This window comes from Macaca thibetana, chromosome 1, assembly GCF_024542745.1.
Source record: "Macaca thibetana thibetana isolate TM-01 chromosome 1, ASM2454274v1, whole genome shotgun sequence".
Lineage (NCBI taxonomy): Eukaryota > Metazoa > Chordata > Mammalia > Primates > Cercopithecidae > Macaca > Macaca thibetana.
Genome location: NC_065578.1, coordinates 112708515 through 112735131, shown reverse-complemented (window position 1 = coordinate 112735131; position 26617 = coordinate 112708515). Strand labels below are relative to the sequence as shown.

At 38.6% G+C, this 26617-nt stretch overlaps 1 protein-coding gene across 3 annotated transcripts in view; it reads right to left on the bottom strand.

Moving 5' to 3' along the window:
- The window catches only part of MAGI3 (membrane associated guanylate kinase, WW and PDZ domain containing 3), a 296332-nt gene extending 270445 nt beyond the window's left edge, over window positions 1-25887 (bottom strand). For all 3 annotated transcript variants that reach the window (XM_050747218.1, XM_050747221.1, XM_050747222.1), the window contains exon 1: window positions 24987-25887. In XM_050747218.1, the coding sequence (XP_050603175.1) occupies window positions 24987-25302 (316 nt within the window). In that variant the 5' untranslated portion in view covers window positions 25303-25887. The remainder of the gene's footprint in view (window positions 1-24986) is intronic.
- Window positions 25888-26617: the final 730 nt, after the last annotated feature.

Sequence of the window (26617 nt, the reverse complement as noted above, 5' to 3'; positions counted from 1 at the left end):
AGTCAAATTGTCCCTGTTTGCAGATGACATGATTGTATATTTAGAAAACCCCATCGTCTCAGCCCAAAATCTCCTTAAGCTGATAAGCAACTTCGGTAAAGTCTCAGGATACAAAATCCATGTGCAAAAATCACAGGCGTTCCTATACACCATTAACAGACAAACAGAGAGCCAAATCATAAGGGAACTCCCATTCACAATTGCTACAAAGGAATAAAATACCTAGGAATCCAACTTACAAGGGATGTGAAGGACCTCTTCCAGGAGAGACACAAACCACTGCTCAAGGAAATAAAAGAGGACACAAACAAATGGAAGAATATCCCATGCTCATGGATAGGAAGAGTCAATATTGTGAAAATGGCCATACTGCCCAAAGTAATTTATAGATTCAATGCCATCCCCATCAAGCTACCAATGACTTTCTTCACAGAATTGGAAAAACTACTTTAAAGTTTATATGGAACCATAAAAAAGCCTGCATTGCCAAGACAATCCTAAGCAAAAAGAACAAAACTGGAGGCATCATGCTACCTGACTTCAAACTATACAACAAGGCTATGGTAACCAAAACAGCATGGTACTGGTACCAAAACAGATATATAGACCAATGGAATAGAACAGAGGCCTCAGAAATAACACCACACATCCACAACTATCTGATCTTTGACAAACGTGACAAAAACAAGAAATGGGGAAGGGATTCTCTATGTAATAAATGGTGCTGGGAAAACTGGCTAGCCATATGTAGGAAGTTAAAACTGGATCCCTTCCTTACACCTTATACAAAACTTAATTCAAGATGGATTAAAGACTTAAATGTTAGACCTAAAACCATAAAAACTCTAGAAGAAAACCTAGGCAGTACCATTCAGGACATAGGCATGGGTAAGGACTTCATGACTAAAACACCAAAAGCAATGGCAACAAAAGACAAAATAGACAAATGGGATCTAATTAAACTAAAGAGCTTCTGCGTGGCAAAAGAAACTACCATCAGAATGAACAGGCAACCTACAGAATGGGAGAACATTTTTGCAATCTACCCATCTGACAAACGGCTAATATCCAGAATCTACAAAGAACTCAAACAAATTTACAAGAAAAAAAAAAAAACCACCAAAAAGTGGGCAAAGGATATGAACAGACAAGTCTCAAAAGAAGACATCTATGCAGCCAACAGACACGTGAAAAAAGTGCTCATCATCACTGGTCATCAGAGAAATGCAAATCAAAACCACAATGAGATACCATCTCACGCCTGTTAGAATGGCAATCATTAAAAAGTCAGGAAACAGATGCGGGAGAGGATGTGGAGAAATAGGAACGCTTTTACAATATTGGTGGGAGTGTAAATTGGTTCAACCATTGTGGAAAACAGTGTGGCAATTCCTCAAGGATCTAGGACTAGAATTACCATTTGACCCAGCAATCCCATTACTGGGTATATACCCAAAGGATTATAAATCATGCTACTATAAAGACACATGCACATGTATGTTTATTGTGGCACTACTCACAACAGCAAAGACTGGGAACCAACCCAAATATCCATCAATGATAGACTGGATTAAGAAAATGTGGCACATACACACCACAGAATACTATGCAGCCATAAAAAAGGATGAGTGCATTGCCTTTGCAGGGAGATGGATGAAGCTGGAAACCATCATTCTCAGCAAACTATTACAAGGACAGAAAACCAAACACTGTATGTTCTCACTCATAGGTGGGAACTGAACAATGAGATCACTTGGACACAGAGCAGGGAACATCACATACAGGGGCCTGTCAGGGGGTGAGGGGCTGGGGGAGGGATAGCATTAGGAGAAATACCTAATGTAAATGACGAGTTGATGGGTGCAGCACACCAACATGGCACATTTATACCTATGTATCAAACCTGCACACTGTGCACATGTACCCTAGAACTTAAAGTATAATAAAATAAATAAAGTTATTTCTATGGAATTCTTTCACAAACAAATTGTACATTTTCTGTCTTCTCTCTTTTTAAACAAAGTATTCTCAATTGATTTTAACTTTCCTTGCTTTATATTGTGCTATACTGGTCTCCAAGTTGACTTTTACAGGGAAAAAAAAAATTTTGTATTCAAGATTCAGAGAAGATTCAAGGAATAAATCAATTCCCTTCAAAGAAGCAAGTAAGTTTTGTTTAATTTCCAGCAAAATGTGTAGCTTATTTAATTCAGCAGATTTTTAAGAGTCATCATGACTGAAAACATATCATTTCTAGATACTCGATGGTTAGAATGGATTATCTGGGAAGTAATCAGTGGCAGTAATTCCCAATATACGAGAATACATATGAAAATCTGCCTATATTCACCTTATAAAAACGGCCTAAATTTGCCCTCTGAAAAAAGATACAGTAAGAGATGCCTACTTATACTATCAGAAATAGTCAGAGAAAACATAAGACTTAAAAACAGTAATTTAACAACAAGGCATTTTATGGATACTAAGGTGATTTGTGTATGTGCCAATTTAAAAGCCTACTGTTTTCCACTAGATTAAGGTCAGTGTATCCAAATAGCTCAGCTTTATTACTGAAACACTGCTACTCAATAAAGAGATTAAGTTGCTAAGAATAAATTATATATTAATGTTTTACATCTGTCAAGTTTTTAAATACTTTGGTAACTTATTGGTAGCTTATCCCAGGTTTGGTTTTGGTTTTGTTTTACTTACCATCTCAAACTTAAGACTGACTCAACTTTTTAAAATGGAAATATCAACAGTTCTTGTTCTATAGCCAAGAGTACTTCTACTTTTACACAAGATCCATCTGGCTATCTAGAGGACAGAAACAGGGTAGTGAGGAGTTAAGTTCCTTTTTTACATACAGTACTTTTTTACATACAGAATAAAAGGACACTATCCTATGTTGATCAAAGCAGTTATCTATGGCAAAATTTTAGGTGTAGGAGACAAAATGGAAACAATCACCAATAGCTACTAGGCATCCTCACTCTGCCATGTAACTACTTAGGCAGAGTTAACATAACCCGGGATATCATAATTGTTTATCAACATGACAGTCATTGCTGTGAGATGAGGCCTGGAAGTTTCCTGTATAGTTAACAATCCAGCAAATAATCCAAAATAACAGATGACTATTTGGAACCAAAAGAGGAAAAAGAAATCTTTTTTGGCTACAAGATCAAACACTGCCTAATAAAAAATAATAATAATAAAGCCTCAAAGACTGGGACAATTTAGTATGAAAAATGTATGAGCTGTAGAGCCAGAAAGATACAATGTAACATTATCAAGATCTCCCAAAAAGTTCACATTTTTTGACCATGTAATCACACATCTAGGATGGTCATGGCCAAAATAATTTAAAATAGTAAAAGAAAAAGAAAATTAATTATTATTATGGCTTCCGGGTGGTAAATGGTTAGTAGCAATTTTTGGTCCTGATTCTTTATGGAACTTTTGAATATAGAACTGTGGCAGACCTAGGATTCAAATTTAGGACTAAGAACCAAAATCCAGGCTCTAGACCTTCTTGTAATATAAGAGGCTTCCCAATGCCCCAAAAGAATTGTCACTCAGAAAAGATGAAGCTGACTTATATTTCAGTACATACAAAGAATATATTTCAGTACTTATATTTCAGTACTCCTTAATTAATTTATTTTGAACAACAAAATACTGTTACAGAGGACTCTGATAAGAAGGCAGAGAAAAACAACACATGGAGAAAGACCATCCTCAGGCAAGAGAAGTGGAGCTGCCTGAAGAAACGTGATGATAAAAGAGGGGGCTAGGAACCACAGACATCTTCCTCATACTTTCCAGAATCAGTTACATTAGGCAGAATACATTTAATGGCGTGACTTGCAGAAAAGTTCCTACAGCCTTGCTTGAAATTCTGTTATTTGGGGTCACACAGGAAGTTAAGAGGAAAATATCCCTGAGTGGGTTTAGCAGTGACAATTCCTCACATCAGTTTAGTATAACCTAGTATAGAACAGATTAATCAAATAACTTTCCTGACACCTACCTATTACACAATGGAAAAATGCCCAATGATAGTGAGTGCCAATAAGAAAGGGTGCTGAGACTAGACAGTCAGGAGACAGTGTGCAGACACAGAAAAGTAATACCAAGAAGTAAAAATGAGAATGGGATAGGAGAAAAAAAGTAACAATGTACCAAATGTTAATTTCACTTCACAATCTTGCCTATGTCAAACATGTCTCACTGGAGCATTGACCTCCTGGGCCCAAGTGATTCTCTTGCCTCAGCCTCCCATGTAGCTGAAACCACAGGTATGCACCACCACACCCGGCTAATTTTTTTGTTTTCTGTAGAGACAAGGTCTCACCATGTTGCCCTGGCTAGTATTGAACTTCTGGACTCAAGCGATCCTCCTGTTTGCCTCCCAAAGTGCTGGGATTACAGGTATGAACCACCACACCCAGCCAAAAAGTAAACTTCCAGTTGAAAGATAAATCCCAAATAAGTTCAAATCGATGTCAATTTTGGTCTCCTCTCCCTCTATACTTTTCTAATTCTTACTAACAAGGAACTAAATTCCATTCCATTTCTCTTTTTCCTTGTCAAATTTGGGAGAGTGAACTGGAAAAAAAAAAAAAAAGAACAGATCCCTTTTTTAATCCATGTGTGTTCCTCTTGAAACTTTCCACCAAAGAGAAACTCTTCTTGTCAAAGGTATAAAGATGCCTTCCAGTATAGAAAGTGTTTACAGATTAACTTAAATTTGATAAGATTTTTTCAGCATCAGTAATAAATAGACCAATTTTATCACTATAGTCTGCTGGGTGGTTCTAAATTACTGCACTAAATAGCTACAAAATTAATAATAATATATGGCAAAGTACAGAACTATTTAGGTATCCTGGGGTTGAAAAATACAGAAATAAAAAGTAATAAATTAATCCTAGAAAAATCTCCAAAGGAAATAAATTTAGGACTGGATTTTGAAGATGTGTAACAAATACATTGGCTGTAACTGAGTATTCATATTGGGTACTAATGGGAAATGAGTCTGGGAAGATATGAGCTGAGAGAGTTGTTGGAGGATATTAAATTTTGGAACAGAGAATGACCACTCCAAGGAAAGAACACAATGCTCTGTTGGGTTAATTTCCTTAAAATCCAAATTCTCAGAACTCAATAGTGAAAATGTTTATTTTACAAGAAAGCATAAAAATAATATCAGTATGAGACAATTAGTTTAACTTTTAGAGACAAACAGGCCTCACATTTCTGTACCAACTTAAGTCATTATTAACTTCCAGGTTGGATACTGACTTAACTGATAACCTAGCTAGTTAATTGCATATGATAGAAACTAAAATAGCATGTTTTCACTCCTTGGAAAATAAGGTGCTTACACAAAGCAAATGAAAAATCTGCCCTTCACACTACTAGCAATTGATTCAATTCTGTAGCCTATGTCAGTCATAGGCATATAATTTTACCAAAGAGGCTGAAGTTTTGCCTAGATTGAATAAGCTTCTCTACCTTTTTGAACTTCAGTTTTTATTTTATATATATATATATATATATATATATTTTTTTTTTTTTTTTTTTTTTTTTGAGACGGAGTCTCACTCTGTCACCCAGGCTGGAGTGCAGTGGCCAGATCTCAGCTCACTGCAAGCTCCGCCTCCTGGGTTTACGCCATTCTCCTGCCTCAGCCTCCCGAGTAGCTGGGACTACAGGCGCCTGCCACCTCGCCCGGCTAAGTTTTTGTATTTTTAGTAGAGACGGGGTTTCACCGTGTTAGCCAGGATGGTCTCGATCTCCTGACCTCGTGATCCGCCCGTCTCGGCCTCCCAAAGTGCTGGGATTACAGGCTTGAGCCACCGCGCCCGGCCAGTTTTTATTATATTTTTGAACAAACATATGGCAAAGAAAGTGAAATTTCAGAAAACTGACACAGAAGTCAAAGGCTGATTTCCTTGAAAGTATAGAACTTAAAAACCCTCCAAAAAAATCAATGAATCCAGGAGCTGGTTTTTTGAAAAGATCAACAAAATTGAGAGACCGCTAGCAAGACTAATAAAGAAGAAAAGAAAGAAGAATCAAATAGATGCAATAAAAAATGATAAAGGGGATATTACCACCGGCCCCACAGAAATACAAGCTACCATCAGAGAATACTATAAACACCTCTACGCAAATAAACTAGAAAACCTAGAAGAAATGGATAATTTCCTGGATACTTACACTCTCCCAAGACTAAACCAGGAAGAAGCTGAATCCCTGAATAGACCAATAGCAGGCTCTGAAATTGAGGCAATAATTAATAGCCTACCAACCAAAAAAAGTTCAGGACCAGATGAATTCACAGCCGAATTCTATCAGAGGTACAAGGAGGAGTTGGTACCATTCCTTCTGAAGCTATTCCAATCAATAGAAAAAGAGGGAATCCTCCCTAACTCATTTTACAAGGCCAACATCATCCTGATACTAAAGGCTGACAGAGATACAACAAAAAAAGAGAATTTTAGACCAATATCCCTGATGAACATCGATGCAAAAATCCTAAATAAAATACTGGCAAACCGAATCCAGCAGCACATCGAAAAGCTTATCCACCATGATCAAGTGGGCTTCATCCCTGCGATGTAAGGCTGGTTCAACGCACGCAAATCAATAAACGAAATCCAGCATATAAACAGAACCAAAGACAAAAACCACATGATTATCTCAATAGATGCAGAAAAGGCCTTTGACAAAATTCAACAGCCCTTCATGCTAAAAACGCTCAATAAATTCGGTATTGATGGAACGTATCTCAAAATAATAAGAGCTATTTATGACAAACCCACAGCCAATATCATACTGAATGGGCAAAAACTGGAAGCATTCCCTTTGAAAACTGGTACAAGACAGGGATGCCCTCTCTCACCACTCCTATTCAATATAGTGTTGGAAGTTCTGGCTAGGGCAATCAGGCAAGAGAAAGAAATAAAGGGTATTCAGTTAGGAAAAGAAGAAGTTAAATTGTCCCTGTTTGCAGATGACATGATTGTATATTTAGAAAACCCCATCGTCTCAGCCCAAAATCTCCTTAAGCTGATAAGCAACTTCAGCAAAGTCTCAGGATACAAAATCAATGTGCAAAAATCACAATCATTCTTATACACCAGTAACAGACAAACAGAGAGCCAAATCATGAATGAACTCCCATTCACAATAGCTTCAAAGTGAATAAAATACCTAGGAATCCAACTTACAAGGGATGTAAAGGACCTCTTCAAGGAGAACTACAAACCACTGCTCAGTGAAATAAAAGAGGACACAAACAAATGGAAGAACATACCATGCTCATGGATAGGAAGAATCAGTATTGTGAAAATGGCCAACTGCCCAAGGTAATTTACAGATTCAATGCCATCCCCATCAAGCTACCAATGACTTTGTTCACAGAATTAGAAAAAACTGCTTTAAAGTTCATATGGAACCAAAAAAGACCCCGCATTGCCAAGACAATCCTAAGCCAAAAGAACAAAGCTGGAGGCATCACACTGCCTGACTTCAAACTATACTACAAGGCTACAGTAACCAAAACAGCATGGTACTGGTACCAAAACAGAGATATAGACCAATGGAACAGAACAGAGTCCTCAGAAATAATACCACACATCTACAGCCATCTGATCTTTGACAAACCTGACAAAAACAAGAAATGGGGAAAGTATTCCCTATTTAATAAATGGTGCTGGGAAAATTGGCTAGCCATAAGTAGAAAGCTGAAACTGGATCCTTTCCTTACTCTTTATACGAAAATTAATTCAAGATGGATTAGAGATTTAAATGATAGACCTAAAACCATAAAAACCCTAGAAGAAAACCTAGGTAATATCATTCAGGACACAGGCATGGGCAAGGACTTCGTGTCTAAAACACCAAAAGCAACAGCAACAAAAGTCAAAATTGACAAATGAGATCTAATTAAACTAAAGAGCTTCTGCACAGCAAAAGAAACTACCATCAGAGTGAACAGGCAACCTACAAAATGGGAGAAAATTTTTGCAATCTACTCATCTGACAAAGGGCTAATATCCAGAACCTATAAAGAACTCAATCAAATTGACAAGAAAAAAGCAAACAACCCCATCAAAAAGTGGGCAAAGGATTTGAACAGACACTTCTCAAAAGAAGACATTCATACAGCCAACAGACACATGAAAAAATGCTCATCATCACTTGCCATCAGAGAAATGTAAATCAAAACCACAATGAGATACCATCTCACACCAGTTAGAATGGCAATCATTAAAAAAATCAGGAAACAACAGGTGCTGGAGAGGATGTGGAGAAACAGGAACACTTTTACACTGTTGGTGGGATTGTAAACTAGTTCAACCATTGTGGAAAACAGTGTGGCGATTCCTCAAGGATCTAGAACTAGAAATACCATTTGACCGAGCCATCACATTACTGGGGATATACCCAAAGGATTATAAGTCATGCTGCTATAAAGACACATGCACACATATGTTTATTGTGGCACTATTCACAACAGCAATGACTTGGAATCAACCCAAATGTCCATCAGTGACAGACTGGATTAAGAAAATGTGGCACATACACACCATGGAATACTATGCAGCCATAAAAAAGGATGAGTTCGTGTCCTTTGTAGGGACATGGATGCAGCTGGAAACCATCATTCTCAGCAAACTATTGCAAGAACAGAAAACCAAACACCGCATGTTCTCACTCATAGGTGGGAATTGAACAATGAGATCACTTGGACACAGGACGGGGAACATCACACACCAGGTCCTATTGTCAGGGTGGCAGCGGGGCGGGATAGCATTAGGAGATATACTAATGTAAATGACGAGTTAACGGGTGCAGCACACCAACATGGCACATGTATACATATGTAACAAACCTGCACGTTGTGCACATGTACCCTAGAACTTGAAGTATAATTTAAAAAAAAAAAGAAAAAGAAAGTATGGAACTTGAATCATTCCCTTTTATGGTATCTGGGCCTTGCATGGGGCTTAGTGCATAGTAGGTATGCAAGGCACATTTGCTAATTAAAATGCAAATGCCTTGCCAACAAGAGGATTAATGCTTGGAAGAATCCCAACCTACTTTTCTGAACTAAACATCTGAAAATGTTTCAATTCTACAACATTAGAAGGTACTTTCCAACAAGTCCTAAGTGCCGTGCTAACATTGTAGTTCAGTCAAATGCAACTGCAGTACTACATCTTTTGCATTTTTGTCTTAGAAATTTGGTTCTAAGAGATTATAGCACATCAACAAGTTGGTGGGAAAACTTGTCCAATTTCCAAAATTCACTTTTATTCCTACAAGTTAAAATATAATCAAATTAGAGTCCTGGACTAATGGTAACCTGCATGCTGATTCACCAGTAACTAGCTATACGACCTTGAACATATTTTTCTCCAAGCTTTAGTTTTCTCATCTGTAAAATGAGAAAAACTGGGCATTTAAAAGTCTTTCTTGTGGAAATGCATTGCAATTTACATTGAAAGGCATAAAAAACAAGATAGATTGACGGATGGAGGAATGGGTTAATGTATAATAAAGCAACTAGAGTAAAAAGAAAATAATCTTGGTGGTAGATATATCTCCTTCACACAAAAAATCTGATCACTCCACCCAATATCCTGTCCTTCCTATTCCTGGAAATAGTACCACCACCAGTTACTCAAAGCAAAAACCTAGAGGTTCTCCTGAAGTCTGCTCCTTTTCTTACCTGCAATCAATCAGTAAGTCTTACTTAGTTCCTCTTTCAAAACATATCTCTATCCACTTCATTTCACTGCCACTATTCTTATAGTGTCCAAGCCATCATTTATTTTCATCCAAACTAAAGGGTTTCTTCCTTCTTCCACTCTGGCCCTCCTTCCACATCACAAACAATGACTTTTTGAAATACATACCAGTCATTCCCCAACTTTATGCTTTCCAGTGGCATTAACAATAAATAAAACCCAAACCCCTTACTGTGGCTAACAGACCCCCACTGGTCCCTATCTACTTCTTCAATCTGTTCCCTCTCACTTTCACCCCTCATTTAGTTGGTGCCAGCTATATCAGCCTTTCTATTCCTATATCGAACCAGGTTCTCATATTGAGGCCTTTGTGTTTTACAATTCTCTCTGACTGAAAAATTTTAAGGGCAGATGGCTTCCTCCCAGTCATTCAACTCACAGTGGACATGTCCCCTCCTCAGAGACACTTTCCCTGGCCACCCAGTGTAAATAATCTTCACATTAAAGTGCTAAGGAAATTCTCATCTGCACTGTAATACATTTTTTCTACCTATCTCCTGTAATCGGAGGAAATTTTCTTTTATGTACTTATTTTTCCAGACAGGGTCTCACTATGTTGCTCAGGCTGGTCTTGAACTCAAGCAGTTCACCTGGTCTCAAATCTCATGAGTAGCTGGGACTATAGGCCTGTTCTACCACACCCAGCCTTTAATACTTATACATTCGATTAACATGCCTCAATTAGATAATTTTTTATTCTTTAATAAGAAATCCTAAGAGATTATTTGCTTTTCAAAAATCTATTTTCTTTTTTTTTTTTCATTTATCATCTTATGAAAGAAGAGAAAAATCCAGTTTCAACCACTATTTTTTTCCTTTTTTTTTCCTTAGAGATAGGGTCTTGCTCTGTCACCCAGGCTGGAGTGCAGTAGCACGATCAGAATTTACTGCAGCCTCCAACTCCTGGGCTCATGTGATCCTCTTATCTCAGCCTCCTGAGTAGCTGGAACTATAGGCATGTGCCACCACACCTGGCTAATTTTTTTTTTTTTTTCTGTGGAGACAAGGTCTTACTATGTTGCCCAGGCTGGCCTCAAACTCCTGGGCTCAAGCAATCCTCCCACCTCAGTCTCCCAAAGTACTGAGATTTACAGATGTGAGCCATCATGTCCGGCCCACTATGTTTTTTTAAAGACGATTTTTTAAAAGATGGGGTTTGGTTTACTAAATGCAATCCAGTTCAAATCTCTAAAACATGGGCACCAAATTAAAAGTAAAATATTATCTGTCTTGAGGCCAGGCTTCTGGAATATTTTTAAATCTGGAAACAGAAAAAAACATATATACTGATGTTCTGGGGGTAAAGAGCAGCTCCTGAATATGTAAGCAAAAACAAACACATCAGAAAAAGGAATACCACTCTGGGTTTATACCTAACCCCTCCGACTAAACAACCCACAATGGAGAAGTTAAGAGCACTGCAATCAGCTGACAGGATCTATACACGGTCAGTTTTTTCTATGGAAAGCAGAGAAGCATGGGAGAAGCAATCAGTACAGAGAAAACAAAACTGCAGAGGGAGCAAATCAAAGGCAGCAGAGAAGTTGAGGTTGTGAACTACAGACACAGACAGTCCAGATCTACAGTCTGCTCCTTAGCAGTTACTAAAGGCGTAGGCCGAAGCTACAATAGTAAAGAGACAAATATCACCTATGCCCCAGTATTGTACAAGCAACTACAATAGACTCCACAATGTTTATACATGAAAAATATTACTGAATTTTTAAAAATGTATTTATAAGCGGCATTCCTCAACAGAGCTTTTAGTCTTTTTTTTTTTTTTTTTTTTTTTTTTTGAGACAGAGTTTCACTCTATCTCCCAGCCAGTATTCAGGTGCAAGCACGTCTCACTGCAGCCTCAACCTCCCTGGGCTCAACTGATCCTCCCATCTCAGCCTCCCAAGTATCTGGGAATACAGACCCACACCACCATGCCCAGTTACCTTTTTTTTGTAGAGATAGGGTTTTGCCATGTAGCCCAGGTTGGTCTTGAACTCCTGGGCTCAAGCAATCCACCTGCCTTATCCCCCCAAAGTGATTTCAGGCGTGAGCCACGACGTCCAGCCTTTCAATCTTATTCTAGTGTAAAATGTGTTAGGGGAGGGAACGTGGACTACATATTTACAAGTTACAAATACCCTGCTCTGGAAATTCTCATATATCATACTTCTGCCTACCTTCTTTAGCTTGTTTATCTACATCAGAAAATCTGAACTCAAACTTTCAACATACTGCCTCTTTTTCATGAGAAGGTGGCACAAAAGCATAAATAAATAAAATTAAAAGTAAATAAAATTCCAGGGTATTCTATTAAAGCTAGCAACACACACAAATTCATAATTTCATATAATTCCAAGAGCAAGAAATAAAATAGGGCTGAATCCTAAAACTAGGCTTGTAGGATGATTCTAAAATGATTCTAGACCTTGGGATGAAGAGTTTGTGGCCCTTCCCTCCAGTGTTCTGCTATTAACACCACCCAGATCTACATCATGCATTAGTTTTTTCTCATCGTTTCACTCATAGTTTCTTCTCCCATAATTTTAGTTTGTATATGGTTTCTCATGGCCTCTCCAACTGTGACTCTCCCTACCCGCCCCCACAATCAGTGTGATGTGTTCAGGAAACGCCAACAACTACCACCACAGTCAACTGTGACAACAGTGAAAAGGGAGCTGGGAAGATATGTACGGTAGCAAACCACTATATAGTGTTTCTACCATACAGATATAGAAGATATAAAGAAATTCAAGAGCACAGATAATTCTAAAATGTGGGCAAATAATTAGGAAATAATTTCTTTTGAGTATTGTCTTTGTTTTTATTAAAATGTTATTCAACTTAATTCTTAAAAATGGCTGTTTGACAACTCGCAGAATTCTTGAAAATTTAACAATTGGTCTTGCAAAAGAATACAGCCAACTCACTTCAAAACCTCTCAGTTGAAGCTCCCACACTTAATTGGAAATTATTTCCTTTTTGTCTTAGTTCAAAAGATAAGCCCCACTTATCTTTTTAAGCTACAGAAATCACAGGTTACTGACCAGCCGATAAATTGCTTGCTTTGGGTGAGGTGCTCTCCCTGCCTGTGGCTTGCAGGGGAGGTTGACACCAAATGATGTCAAACATAGATGTCAGCAGCAGATATGGGAGGTGGGAGAGATACAAGCTAACCTAGGACAAAAAGTTACTACAGATGTTAAAATCCCTTGGCCCTATGATCATTCCAACTACAGGCCATAATGAAAAGAGAAGCTTACAGAAATGACAATGAGTCATCAAGAATGGGCTAAATTGTAATTAAAATACTATGTTTAAGAAGATGAGTGCCTGGGAAAGGATCAGCTATCACTCAGGGACTTCCTCCTTGAAGTATGCCTTCCTGAAATGCAGAAGTTGCAAAACTAAAAACTGTATCTTCCAGACTCCTTTATAGCCAGTATTCTGGATGCAAATCTGATTCCACCATTAAGATGCAGGACACAAGATATGGAAGGCAGAAGTAAAGCAAAGCCCCATTGGCCTGTAGCTTTTAGCAGCTTTCAGCTTGTACACAAGGTCATGAACATGTCAGTGTCCAGTCTCTAGCTTTGAACTAAAACAAAAAAGAGAGAATTTTCAATTAAGGAGTAGAAGCGTCAGTTAGGAGGTTTTACAGTGATGCAATGGAGTTGGCTGTATTCTCTTGCAAGGCCAATTATTAAATTTTTATGAATTTTACAAATCAGTTGTCAAACACAGCCACTATTAAGAATTTAGTTGTATAAAATTACAATTAAATTATATTAAAAACAGAATTAATCATTTTTAATTATTTTATAGACAGTGGCAGAGGCAGCAGGGACCAGATTCATCATAACAGTATCTAGTCACCAGTTCACGGGCATCAAGGAGACGCTGTCACAGCAATGGCCAGATGCTACATTCCAGACTTCCAGCAGTTACAATGTTAACAGCAGTGGCTGTTGTGATCACCTTGATCGCAGCTACAGTAGCATTTTCTTGCCACTGTTTCAGTAGCAACCTCCTGATGGCCACTTTCCTGACTGTAGCAGAGGTGGCAGCTCCCACTGTGGACTGTTTCAAGGTGTCCTGGAAAAAATCATTCTCAGAGGCTCAGCCTAGAGCCTAGCCCTCCAGCCCTTTCAAAAGATTCCCTAAGCAACTAATTCCCTGCATTACATGCCTTTCTGTTTCCTGCACTGAACCCTGACTGATACTGCAAAGGAGTAAGGATTGCAGAAAGATTTTTTCATGTCTATACTCATGCTGTTCTTCCACAGACCTACAAAGAACCCAAGCAAGACTCTACCATTCCCATTAGTCTTACCCAATAAATACAGTTTCCCCAGAACGGCCACCTCAATCCCCTTTCTTCAGTTTTGCCTCACAGGGAGTAGCTTGTCCTCTGCTGTGGCCAGCTTGACATGGCCTGAGATATCTTCCTGTCCCACCCCCAGCAAGAGCACAATCCCTCTTCTCAGTTATGCCATCACTACAGCCGAACAAGCTTGAGGACAGTGAGCCAAAGGTATCCTTGACAGTTCATCTCCCACAACCCTGAGTGTCCCCTTGCCCTAAAATTTATCTTCCCCCAATGCATCCCCTAGTCAGTCAAGGAAAAAAATAGAAGTATAGCTGACTCTAAATGAGACTTGCAGCATCAGCCCCACAGAGAGAGCAAGAAACAGTGTTAGCAGTCTACCACATAGCAGGAACTATTCAGAAACATTTTACTGAAAGCATTGTGAAGAATCTCCGATAGGAAAAATGATTTTCCAAAACTAAAGCAACTAACCAGAATAAATACTTAACTATTCAGCTATTATACCAGCTAACAATTTTGACTGTGTAAATCTTAATCATAAGTTACACCATTATAAAGGCTTAAAATGCCCTGAAAATCCATGGCATATAATGATTAAAATTCTTCCTGTGCTGCAAGTTTCGGGATACCACTGCCTCTAACCTCATTCATGCATGCTGATGGCCTAACAAACTGAGTCTAGCACATTACACTTAATTCCAAGAGAATGCAGATTTCATAAAGAAACAGTATGTTTAACAAGTCCTTTTTTCACCAATTTTCTACACAAATTCTTATGCCAGAAACTAGAACAATGAAAGGAACCAAACAATCTGAGTTCCAGTCTCTGCTCTACCATGTTTATGCTATGACTTCTGCCACTGCTAAGCCTCGACTTGTTTATCTATACACTACGGTTGGATTACTGTGCTTCCTTCCACTCAAGGGACTGACTTTAGCCCAGAGAGAAAACATAACAGCACAAATACTTAAAGAATAAGAGGTGCCAACAATCCACAACCTGCTTTACCTGACTCTTCAAAGGATCCATCTTAGGTGTGCAATACTTGAAGCCTAGAAGGAGAAAGGTCTACTTAAATGCAATGAGTTATTCTTTTATCTAGCTTAGCTAAATTTTCTTTAAGCAAAGTGTACTTTTCTGAGAAGGGTCTGCATACTTATAAAAGATCCCTAATTCTAAAATACATTCCTTTCTACATTCACCAGAACATTTTCTAGGCTCTGTCTCAGGGAGGTATGCTAACACCTTCCTGGTGAGTGAATTACAGAAGAAGTAGAAAGGAAACACAACGACAAAATATTATTTCCAGTATCAAATATACAATTTTCCCAAATATATTTATCCCAAAATATGTATCTAATATATTTATCTGGGCTTTTACATATTACAGAGAATATTTTCAGCAATAAAAATAATCTGCTGAAAATATTGTCTTACAAATGTAGCAAGAATACTAACTTTCTGCTTGATTAGCAATTCTTCGAAATAACTACTTATCACGCAGCTTAGTTGTACAGATTAAACTGCGCTGCCACAAACTCTGTTTTGAAACAGAACCAAGCAATGAAGCCTTTATTGTAAGTACTTGCCCAGTATTTTACTGCATTTAACACCCACGCAAACAATTCAGAATTGTGGTTTTTCCTTTTACTAGAGAAAGGAAGACAGGTTTTTTGGATATAAGGAACTAATATTCTATCCAAAAAGTAAAGACTCAACACTGTTTCAGTTCATAATTCTTCCTGAGAGTCTGTGTGAACTTTCATGTGTTAATCTCTCTCTTAAACTCAATTTTATCATCTGTAAAGGAAGACGGTAACATCTGACTCATAGAGAATAAAAATATATAAAGTTCTTTATAAGAAAACATGAATGCTAATACATACATCCTTATAAACCAAATGAGACAGGTATAAAATGCCCTGACATGGGAGTTATTACTCTAAATGACAGCTAGTATATTGTGACAAGTCCCCAATATTCCTATTAGAGTAAGGTTGTCTAAACTTAGAGTTGACACCAAAGGGAGGCTGAAGTATCATTTCAGTCATCAGCATTACATTGTGAGATTGCTCTAGTTAGCAAATCTAACTCTATTCAAAGGAAATTAAAATTTCCATTAGCTTGTGCATTCTAACCTAAACACGGAAATTAGTGAATAGAATTCTTAGCTAAAATTAATAATATTTTGACAAAGAGTTCTGCTGAAAGCTACCAAGTTGGATTAAGATACAATTCTGTGAACAGAGGTAATAAAGACTATATCATTTTACTAGATTTCATGGCTTAATTAATCAATATATGGAATTAATATTGGAGAACTCTAATCATTACAGGCTTTTGGAGTAGAAGCAGTAATTTTCCAAATATGGTCTGAAGGCATCCAAAGGGTGCCCAAACTAATCTAACAATACAAAGTACTTGCTATGATGATTCTTGTTGGCAAATCACACCCAATTCCAAGAATGTTCATTTTTATGTACAATAAGTACATTCACCAATAATCTACCAACATTTAAAATTCACTAAAGATCCAACTACCAGATGACACTTGGCAAAACTACAAAACTCCTACAGTGTATGGCATATGTAAACTCAAAGTTATTACTAAAATTATTATTTTTATGGCACCAAAGCTGAAGACATTGATACTGTAATTAGAATATAAAAATAGTATGAAATGTTATTTGGAGCACCCACCCCTCTCTTTCAACTGTCTATGCCTGCTCTGGGTACCTCTGTTCTCCCAGTGGAGGCTGTAAAAAACCTTAAAAAGGGGATCAGATTTTATCCTGCAATATCTGCCAAATAACATTTTTGGTAATTAAACAGGTACGACATTACACCATACTTAAGTAATGTTTCAAAACTTATATACCCATTTTATATGTGTCAGTGAAGCAGTTCATTTCACATAATTTCCACGAAATCATGGTTAAAAAGTTTTATTAGGGACCCCTCAGAAATACTACAATAATGATGTTGTCTCAATTTGTGTTTAAAAGGACCATTGTTTTAAAAGCAAAACACCTTGGAAAATAATTCGTTTAGAATTTCATTTTCAAAAGGGTAGAATAAAATTGTTTTAAAAACGTAATTGCTTAACTAGGCTAATAATCTTTTCCTCAGTGCCGAAGACTGTTAATCTTCCAAAGTATTCCATCTCCCTAAAAATCAACAGCATTGACTTAGAGAATCTTGATGTTTTTTCAATCAAAGAAAATTAAATAAAAATTACAAGAAATACTTTTAAATTATACACATTAAGGTATCAGTATTTCAATTTTTTAAAGAAGTAACTTCTAAATAAAAGCAATTTTTTATTAAAAAAATTAAATATGATAATATTTGAGCAAAAGCAGTGCCTAGAAATCAAATCAGTTTTGGTTTACAGCCAATATCTGTTTTTCTAAAAATGATAGTTTTATGACAACTGTATACTACTGCTGGCTTCAAAGTAAGAGAGATTAAATGTTTTAAAAGAGATCATTTCCTGGAGTATTGATTCCTCGGCATCCCACCCTTTCAGGAACTCCCCCTCCCTTATGTCTTGGGGTTCTGCTACAGTTGTTAATCATATTATGCTATTTATATCCAGCTGCAAGGGTAGACATGTCCCCACGCCTGACCAATCATGGCACTTCATTGTCCTCGCCTCTCTCCGCAGTAATTGGTCCAAGAGATCAGCACAGGGCCAAAGTCTCTGCATGAGATTTGTTATTAGACTCCAAAAAGATGAGAAGCTTTAAGGACCCTGTATGACTTGGGGGTTCAGAGCTACCTTCACTGCTACACTGACAGAGTCTAGCTGAGAAAAAATCCAACCTGGAAGAAAAGAGAACCAAATAATAATTCTAATGACCAACATTTGAGAACATGAAGTTAGCTGTCACTGATCTATGCCTGGATTTTAATGTATGTAAGTCAATAAATTTCTTCTTAGCCTAAATTAATCTCAATAGCATTTCTGTCACTTGCTACAGAATTCTTACAAATACAGAAACTGATATGTAAATTAAGATTTTTTTCTTTCCTACTGAGATCTAAGCTATATATCACAAGATACTTGCTGCAAACTAGATAACCATATCCAAAGAGTAACATATCTCTAGAACTATTCCATTAAAGTGAATTTTTAAAAGTTATTTTACTGGAAGAAAAGCAAAGCCAATCTAGCTTAATTGTATTTAAGTTCAGAAAAGGAAGCATTAACACTTGTTTTTTTCCTACCTTGTAGGGTATTTTCCTTTCATAAAACTACTTCTGCTAAATGCCATTATGTATAGTAAAACCCCATTTTTCATAGTCATGTGTAATTCCCAATCAGAACAACAATGAGATACAGGCTTGCCTCTCACAAACTTCCCTGAAGCCAGAAAATAATAATTATGTGTTTCAAATTCTGTGCAAAAAAACAGCAAAAGCAAAGAGGCTAAAATGCCAGAAAGTTTTAATTAAGTAGATAGGTTACCTTTCACATTGCATACCCAAGACAATAAAAAGGGAAGCCTCCAAATAGAAAAGATCTTAATTATTAACAAATTTGAAACAAAATTTTTCCAATTATCACTGCATGATATTTTTTAAAACCAAACCCTAAACTCAAAATAAATTATGGCAAGAAAGTTTAACCCTTTAAAACCCATACAGAGTCTCTAAAACAATATCTCTCAGTATGTGTTAATAAAACAAGTACCTAATCACCTATAAGGACAGCGTGTCCTTTCTCAGGTATTTAGAGATGTCATAAGTCAAATTATGGTCCTCAAAATGTAATCTATGTTCCCCTCGCCATGTTGGGATGACCGAAATGGGTGGGGGCTGCAAGTAAGTGGGTTGCTCCTGGGAACCACTGCAATGCAGCTGAGTGGCTGCATCAGGATAAATTGCTTGGGTTCAGGGAAGAATGGAGATATAATGATGCCCCCCTTCTCACTGGAAGTCAATTGGCTGTGACTATAACAAAAGGGAAGGCAGGATTAAGATGAAAATATATTTTTCAGTTCCCTTTTTCCTAGGCCAGCAAATTGTGTTTTCCCATAAAACTGGCTAGACTTCCAAAACAACCCAAATAGGGCTATTAACCATAAAGAACAGAACTAATGGTACATTAAGGGTTACATAAAAATATTCATAGTATTACATTATGAGTGGAATGAGGCTGAAGGCAGAAATAGCATTAAGCATCTTACAGCATCATCTCGAGGAGATAACACATTAAAAAAAAAAAAAACTTATGGAAGACTATTCATAATGGAACTACCTAGCCATTTAAACAATTAATATGATCGTCCCTCTATTTTCCAATTATTCTACAATGTGGATTTTGTGCCCTTGTACAAAATAAAGTTTTTTATACACAAACACACACAACATTATTGAGATGGACCACACTGTAAACCTTTCTGTATGGAATGTTTTTACCCTGTGTTTTTCTCCTCCTCTGCTTCTTACCTACTACTGGAAAGATCCTAATTCCACTCAACCAAAACCTGTCATCTTTCAAAACCAAAGTAAGTTCAAAATTATTCACAATTCATTCCTCAACCACTCAAGTCAGAAAATAAGGGCAGATGGTGTGGATCCTACCAAGATATTAAAAAAGAAAAAAGAAAAAAAGAAAAGAAATCATTCTTTCACTTCATGTACACATTTAACATCCATAAATTCACTATACATACCTAGATGAGGATAATTTCTTAGAATTAAAAGATTTTTTTGTAAAACATATATTTTTAATGCAAGTAAATTACTTCATCTGGTATTCGACCAAAAAACTGCAATTGGTTCCAACATGGGTGGAAAAGTGGCAAGTAGGACTCATCCTACAAACAGTACAATATAGTATTTTATGAACAATTTAAGGACTTTTTGAAAAGACAGTTTTGCTTATATTTGATTTCCCTCTTTGTGAAATGACTTGAGAACCCAAATCCTTTCTAAAATGCAGCTCCACAACTTTTTTGAATAGCACACTATGCAGCCAGTTAATTAGTCTCGTTTTCACCAAAATTCATACTAAGACCTACCTAAAGAGTTTTAAACACTGGCAGAAAAGTGAAAAAGGCAAAACCCTTACTATAGGTATTCCTTACCAATGAGTCACTAAGCTCCTACTAAATTGCCAGCTTCTTGAAGACACACAACTTCTGACTCATGTTTATATCGCCAGTGCTAGCTCCATGCTGGCACTTGATGGGTGTACCACTAAGTGCTTGCTGAGGGAATGAATGTATGCCAGTAATAGGACTTATTTTTTCTGTATTAAATACAATAAGCATCTTTTCTTGGAAAACATTCTGAATAATAGTTGTTCTTCAAAAACAAAATAATAACAAGATATTTTGTTAGCAAAATTAGCTAGAAGAGCAATGAATGGATTTGCCTCTTTCCCTACAAACATGTCTCGTAACACCAGCTTCTAAGTTTCTGAAACTCATACTTTTGGCAATAGTTTTAAATTCAGGGCATTCATTCTGTCTACCAAAATGTAATATTTCAAGAAGATTATTTCTCAAAATTTCAGAAGACAAAAAATACTTTATTAAAGGCAAAACAGTTCTAGTCTTCAATAGCAAAACACTTATCTTTTGTCAAATCACACACACACACACACACACACACACACACAAAACCCTGACATTCACAGATTTTGAAATTGGTAAATAATATTAAAGTAACCCATTAAAACAAGATTCTCTTTCAACATACTCCCAAAACACTAAGTCCCCCCAAAAATTACAAAGCACTTAGGGGTTACACAGTAAAGACCATATGAAACTATCACTTGAGAAGATTAGGCACTGACTTCATAAGTCAGACACTTGAATGAATTTAGAAGATTTGTTTTGCTGCCAGTTTACATAAATTAGCAGAAAAAAAAAAATCACGAAAATTTGTCTCTCATAACAAAAGGTTTTGTAAAGTATATCCCAGGATCTCAGAGGAAAAATAATGTATACGTCCCAGGAACACAGAGTTATATTACATGAAAATCAGTTTTAGCAATAAACTGAACAAAATTTAAAATCATCTAAAAATCAAATGGCCAAATGTTAAGTATTTGTTTGTACCAGTAAGATAGCAAGAAATTAAAGAATTGTTAAAATGCCTCAACCTAGGAAAATAAAGCTTTATAAACTAAATTTTTTAAAAAGTCTGGGGGTAAGGGCAGGATCAATAAAGTACCCAAAATGATATACTAGAAAATGATATATAAGAAGAGTTAACAAAAGTTTGTGTATATACACGTATGCATATATGCATATATGCATACGTATATATACACACACATATATACATACTGAGAAAATGAGTATAACAAACTATAACATTGTTTCCTATGATTTTCATCCCTGGATACACTACTTGCTTAGGGTAGTTGAATGTAATGTGTGCATGATACGGCAGTAGACAATGATTTCATGTATTTATTGTACCAATACTTAATCTCTGGAATAAAATATACATAATTTACCGAAATTTACTGAAAGCAAACTGCTGAAATACGAGCTTAAAGGTGTATGAAGAAGCATAAAACTCTGCACAATTAGAGTCTGGGGAATTTTAGAACAAAATTAACTACTTGTATATTAACCAGGAGAGAAATGGTTTAAGAGTATATACTGTATAGTAAAATCAAAGAAACTAAACCTAGTCATAGTACTATATCACAGAACAATTTCACCAGGGGTCCAAAGTTCAACTTTACTACTGGGCAAAGACAAAGTTCAAACTCAAATGACAACTTTTCTCTTTGCAGAAAAATAAACAACAGGGTCATAATTAAGAAACAGGTAACTAAGTGGGCCAAGCAACAGGTGAAACCAATGATTCTTCTAGAAGCAAGCAAAGTACTGACTACTAAGTACTACACTAATACTAAAACAGTAAGAAATTACCTAATTGATTCAGGAAAAGTTTTAGATTAGAAACCGCATTTTAAAGAGTAACCTTCAATTCTCTATTAAAGATTATAACCCAAAAAGGGGGAAAAAATCACAGCTAAAGACAGTAGGTGCCAGAAAGATGTTAAGTCACCTGGCTTTTGGTACAGGCTTTGGGAGGGCGACCCTTAGCACCTAAGTGAAAAGAAGGCTAGGAAGAATCAGCACTACAAAAGCCATGTCCTACAACCCAGCTTATCCTTCTGCCATGGACTTTCTCAGAAGACAATACGAGATCATTTCCAATTAGTATTACATCTTACAGAAATAGTTAAATTTTACTCTTTCACTGTGCTAGTCTCTAAATGTCATGTTATGAATATGGTTTAATAAAAAGCAACTAGTCAAGACAACAGAGTGCTAAGTACACTTTACAATACCTTATTAACTTGAAAAATCAATTTCTGTCACAAAGTTTAGAGAAAAGGGAAAAAAATAAAACAATGTTTATGGCAAGTTTCTTTTTAAATTTCCTTACTCTATTTTCACCCTTTCCAAAATGAATCACAACAATAAAGAATCTTCGTCTCTTCTGAAAATAATGTTTGTTTTTAATCAAACTCAAAGTTCTACAGATAACCTCTTCAAGTTCTTGACTTCTAGTATTTAAAGTCTTGTGTTTAACCTGTAAAAATCTTGCTATTTTATAACAAATGTTGCTTTTAAGCAAAGCCATTTAAGAAAGCCATTTAATATAATACCTAACATGAGGCTATTAAGAAGCTAAGAATACTATTTTTAAAAGAGATTAAAATTTTTAAATTACAACCTGCTTAGAAACAATATTAATCTCAGATAACACAGACATAATGATATCTTGAGAAATTACTGACTCAAAGTGTCTCTTTAAAAAATAAGTGTAGTATTCAGAACTTTACTACTAATGACTACAAAATGTTCTGTGACCATTAATATGTTATTCCCTTTATTTTGGCTAAATCTTTAAAATAGAACAGTGTCTATGGCTGTCAAGAGGGTAAAACTGTATTACTCTAATAATGTCAACTACATATGGGGCATAGGATGCTTATCTAACACAGTTAATATGACTAATACTCTAAATCTTGAATTATTGTTAAATATAATACAAAGGTTGAGAAAATGTATAACAGGTAGATTAGACTAATGTGAAATAGCCATCTCTTCGGTCTTCTAAAAAAAAAAAATCACAATAATTTAGAATACACCAGCTTCCATGTCAATATATCAACTTTAAAATTTCTAAAAATACGTTATATTTTCATCTTTGCCCCAACTACTCAAAACAAAACACAAAGCAATGATGCAGATGTTCTCATTATTCACTGACTCATGGGATTTGAACTAAGATTTGGCACCTAGACTAGTAAATGCTGTCTATATAGTCTTTTGCACATTACACACAGTGCGTGACTGGCTGAATTACAGCCCCAAAAGTCTTTCCTCTGCCTTTCACACACTGTAAAAGTTAGCGTTAAGAAAAAATTTTACAAATTCTCAAAACTATACAGAAAAAGCTGTTTAAAGTCTGCCAAAGTTTTAAAAAATTAACAACAATAAAAAGAAAACCTCACTACATAAACCCATACATTTAAAATGAATACGATGGAATAGGCTATAGAAAGAAAATCTTAATTATGATCTTAGGAGCATGTGAGTCTGTGTGTATATATATCCACAATACACAGACATATGTAAACCGCACCACAAACCATCAAGCCCCATTAAGCTCAAGGACTATTAAAGATATATTAATATTTCCAAAGCGAGCTGCTGAGAAAGAAATGAGAAGGAGATAACATATTAAATTTTTCTCCAGAATTTTCTAGCATTTTGCCATCAAGGGTGGACTGCTACCTAGCCCAGGTAACAATTAAGCAGCCCATTATATTTTGATGCACCGTATACTCAGTAGAGCACATTCAGGAAAAACAGTTTGGTTTCTAATAACGTTACAATCACCATTCTCTCTCCCACAAACATCTAAGACGACAGAATCACATTTTATCTATGCTGAAACAAAACCAACAATGCTGTCTATAACAAATTCATAAGAACTACTACATACTATCAGATCTCACTGTATGCTGTCTCTGATCAATGCTTTGAAACTGACGAGTATGCCATAAACGTAACGTGCTTTGCAGCAAATTTTACTAGCATAAAAGGTACCAGGGCAAAAGAGCCTCCTTTAACCCACCACTTGAACAAAATTCTGTAAAATCAAAAGCGTTACAGAAGCTTTCACTCCGCTAGGCACCTAAGTCTTCCTTCAAAACCCAGACTCTCTTCAACAGCTCCCTGCAAGAACACACCAGTCGGCCACATATCACATATTGTACCCTCATCGGTACTCAGACACCTGAACCACCTGGACTGACAGAGTTAGGCTGACAGCTCCGAGATGTCTGCTAGTGTGCAAGAAACACTGAAGCAGCTAAGCCCTTCCAGGTACACTAGGTGGTAACCTTGGCACCAAGTACTTCTATAGTAAAGACCCTTTTTCCCTGTTAGAAGATGCGTAAGATCGTTCCAAAGAAAATGCTACAATCCTAAGGACCTTTTTGCACAACAGAGAGCGGAAAAGGCTGGCCTTCTCTAGTCAAAAACTCTTGTCTGCGGGGGGAGATGGAGCTACAAATATAGGAAACTCAGCTTCTAGTCGCAATTCTGTGACAGCTAACACAGCTAGCAGGGCAACCTCGCCAAGCCAGAGCTCAGTTTTCCCATCGGCAAAATGGGACTCACCAACGCCACCCCTCCCCCTCGTCAAGGAGTCAGGCACACCCTAGAGGTCTAAGATTACCCCGGACCATACGCGGTGGGGAGGTGCCGTCGCTCCCAGCACGCCCACCCTGGCGCCCCCGTACCCAACACCCCGCGGCAGATACGCAGGGCCGGCGTACCTGGTTTCACAGTCTTGAGACGGATGGGCTCGCGGAAGTGGCGGATGACAGCCAGGGTGTCCCGGTTGGTGAGCCCGCTGACAGGCGTCCCGTTTACCTCCAGCAGCACATCGCCTGGGCTGGGCGCCTTGCCGGAGACGACGCAGCAGGTGCCCCCGCCGGGCTCCTCGCGGAGCCGCCCCAGGTAGGGGAACTCGCCACGCTCCGCGCCACCGCGGATCTCCGCGCCGAAGTCGCCCGGGGGCCCGGCCCAGGACACGGCGCACTCCTGCACCTTGCTGAGCCAGTGCTTCTTCTTCTTCAGCGTCTTCGACATCCCGAACCCCGCTGCACCATGGGGGAGACCCCGCGCGGGCGGCCGGGGCGCCGCTCCGGCCCCGTCTCAGCCCGGGGGCCCTGGGCGGCCCGCGCAGCCGGGTCAGGGGGGCCTCGCCGCTCCGGCCCCCACCCGGTGACCACAGCCCGCTGGGGGCCCGGCCGCTCCCAGACTAGTAAAGGCTCCGAGACGCCTCTTGGACGCCCCTCCCAGCTGCGCTCCCCGGGGCTGACCAGACTCCGCGAGGGCCAGCGCAGGTTAGGCTGAAGAAAGGAAAAGGGAATTGTCCCCAGGCGGTTCCAAAAGGGGCTTCGGGCGGGGTCACTGCCGCCGGCTGGTCCCCGGGCGCAGCGCCCGAGCGGCGGGAAAGGCTGAGGCGGGGGGGCGGTGAGGTGAAGGGGGAAGAGCCGGGAACGGGAAAAATCCGTCGGGGGCGCGCAGAAGCGCGCGTAGACCCGTCGCGGGATCGATCGTGCCCGCTGCGGAGCTGTAGCGCGGAGACCAACGCCTGCCCAAGCTGCCAGGAAACTGCCGCTTTCAAACCCGCCGCAACCTCCTCCTCCTCCCTTTTCCCTTCCCCCCGCCCTCGCCCATCCCTCATCCAGAGCCCCGCCCCCTCCTGCCGCGCGGCGCCCGGCGCGCTGCCGTCACAGGCCCGGCGCTTGGGAACGAGCCCCGGCCCCGGACTCTCGCGACAGGGATTGGCCCCCGGCGGGCAGGGGGCGGACCGCCAACGAGAATGAGGGCCACTGGTTGGTCGGTGCGAGTGGAGGAGGCGGGCACTAGAATGACTGAAGTTTAGAGAGGGTGGAAAGAAGAAGTTTGGAGAGTGAGGGAGGGCGCAGAGGAGGGGCAGGGGAGTGGAATGGGCTTCAGGTCGCAGGGCGGGGAGAGGCCCTCTGCGCGGCTGCTGGAGCGGAGGAAAACGCGAATCCGAGAGTGACCGAACTCCCCGAAGTGGGGGCGTGGCCGGCGAGTTAGGCGGAGACGCAGGCGGAGCCTCCGAGTCTGTGCGGGGCGCTGAGAGGGGCCGGTGTGCTTAGATTGGAAGACAACGTGCGGAGTCCTGACCCTGCCAAGGTTCCGGGGCCTCTAGGGTGGCCTGTTACAGCCGATAGCTTGCATTGAGTGGATATTTCTTGTTCATTCGTTCATTCAACAAATGTTGAATGAACGCCCATTGAGGCAGGGCTTCGGAGTCCGGTTGATGAAAGATATTATAAAATAGAGTCCGGCACTTAACTGCTGTGTGACCTCAGACAAATTAGACAACCTCTCTGAGCCGCAGCGTCCTCAATGAAAAGTGAAGATTCCA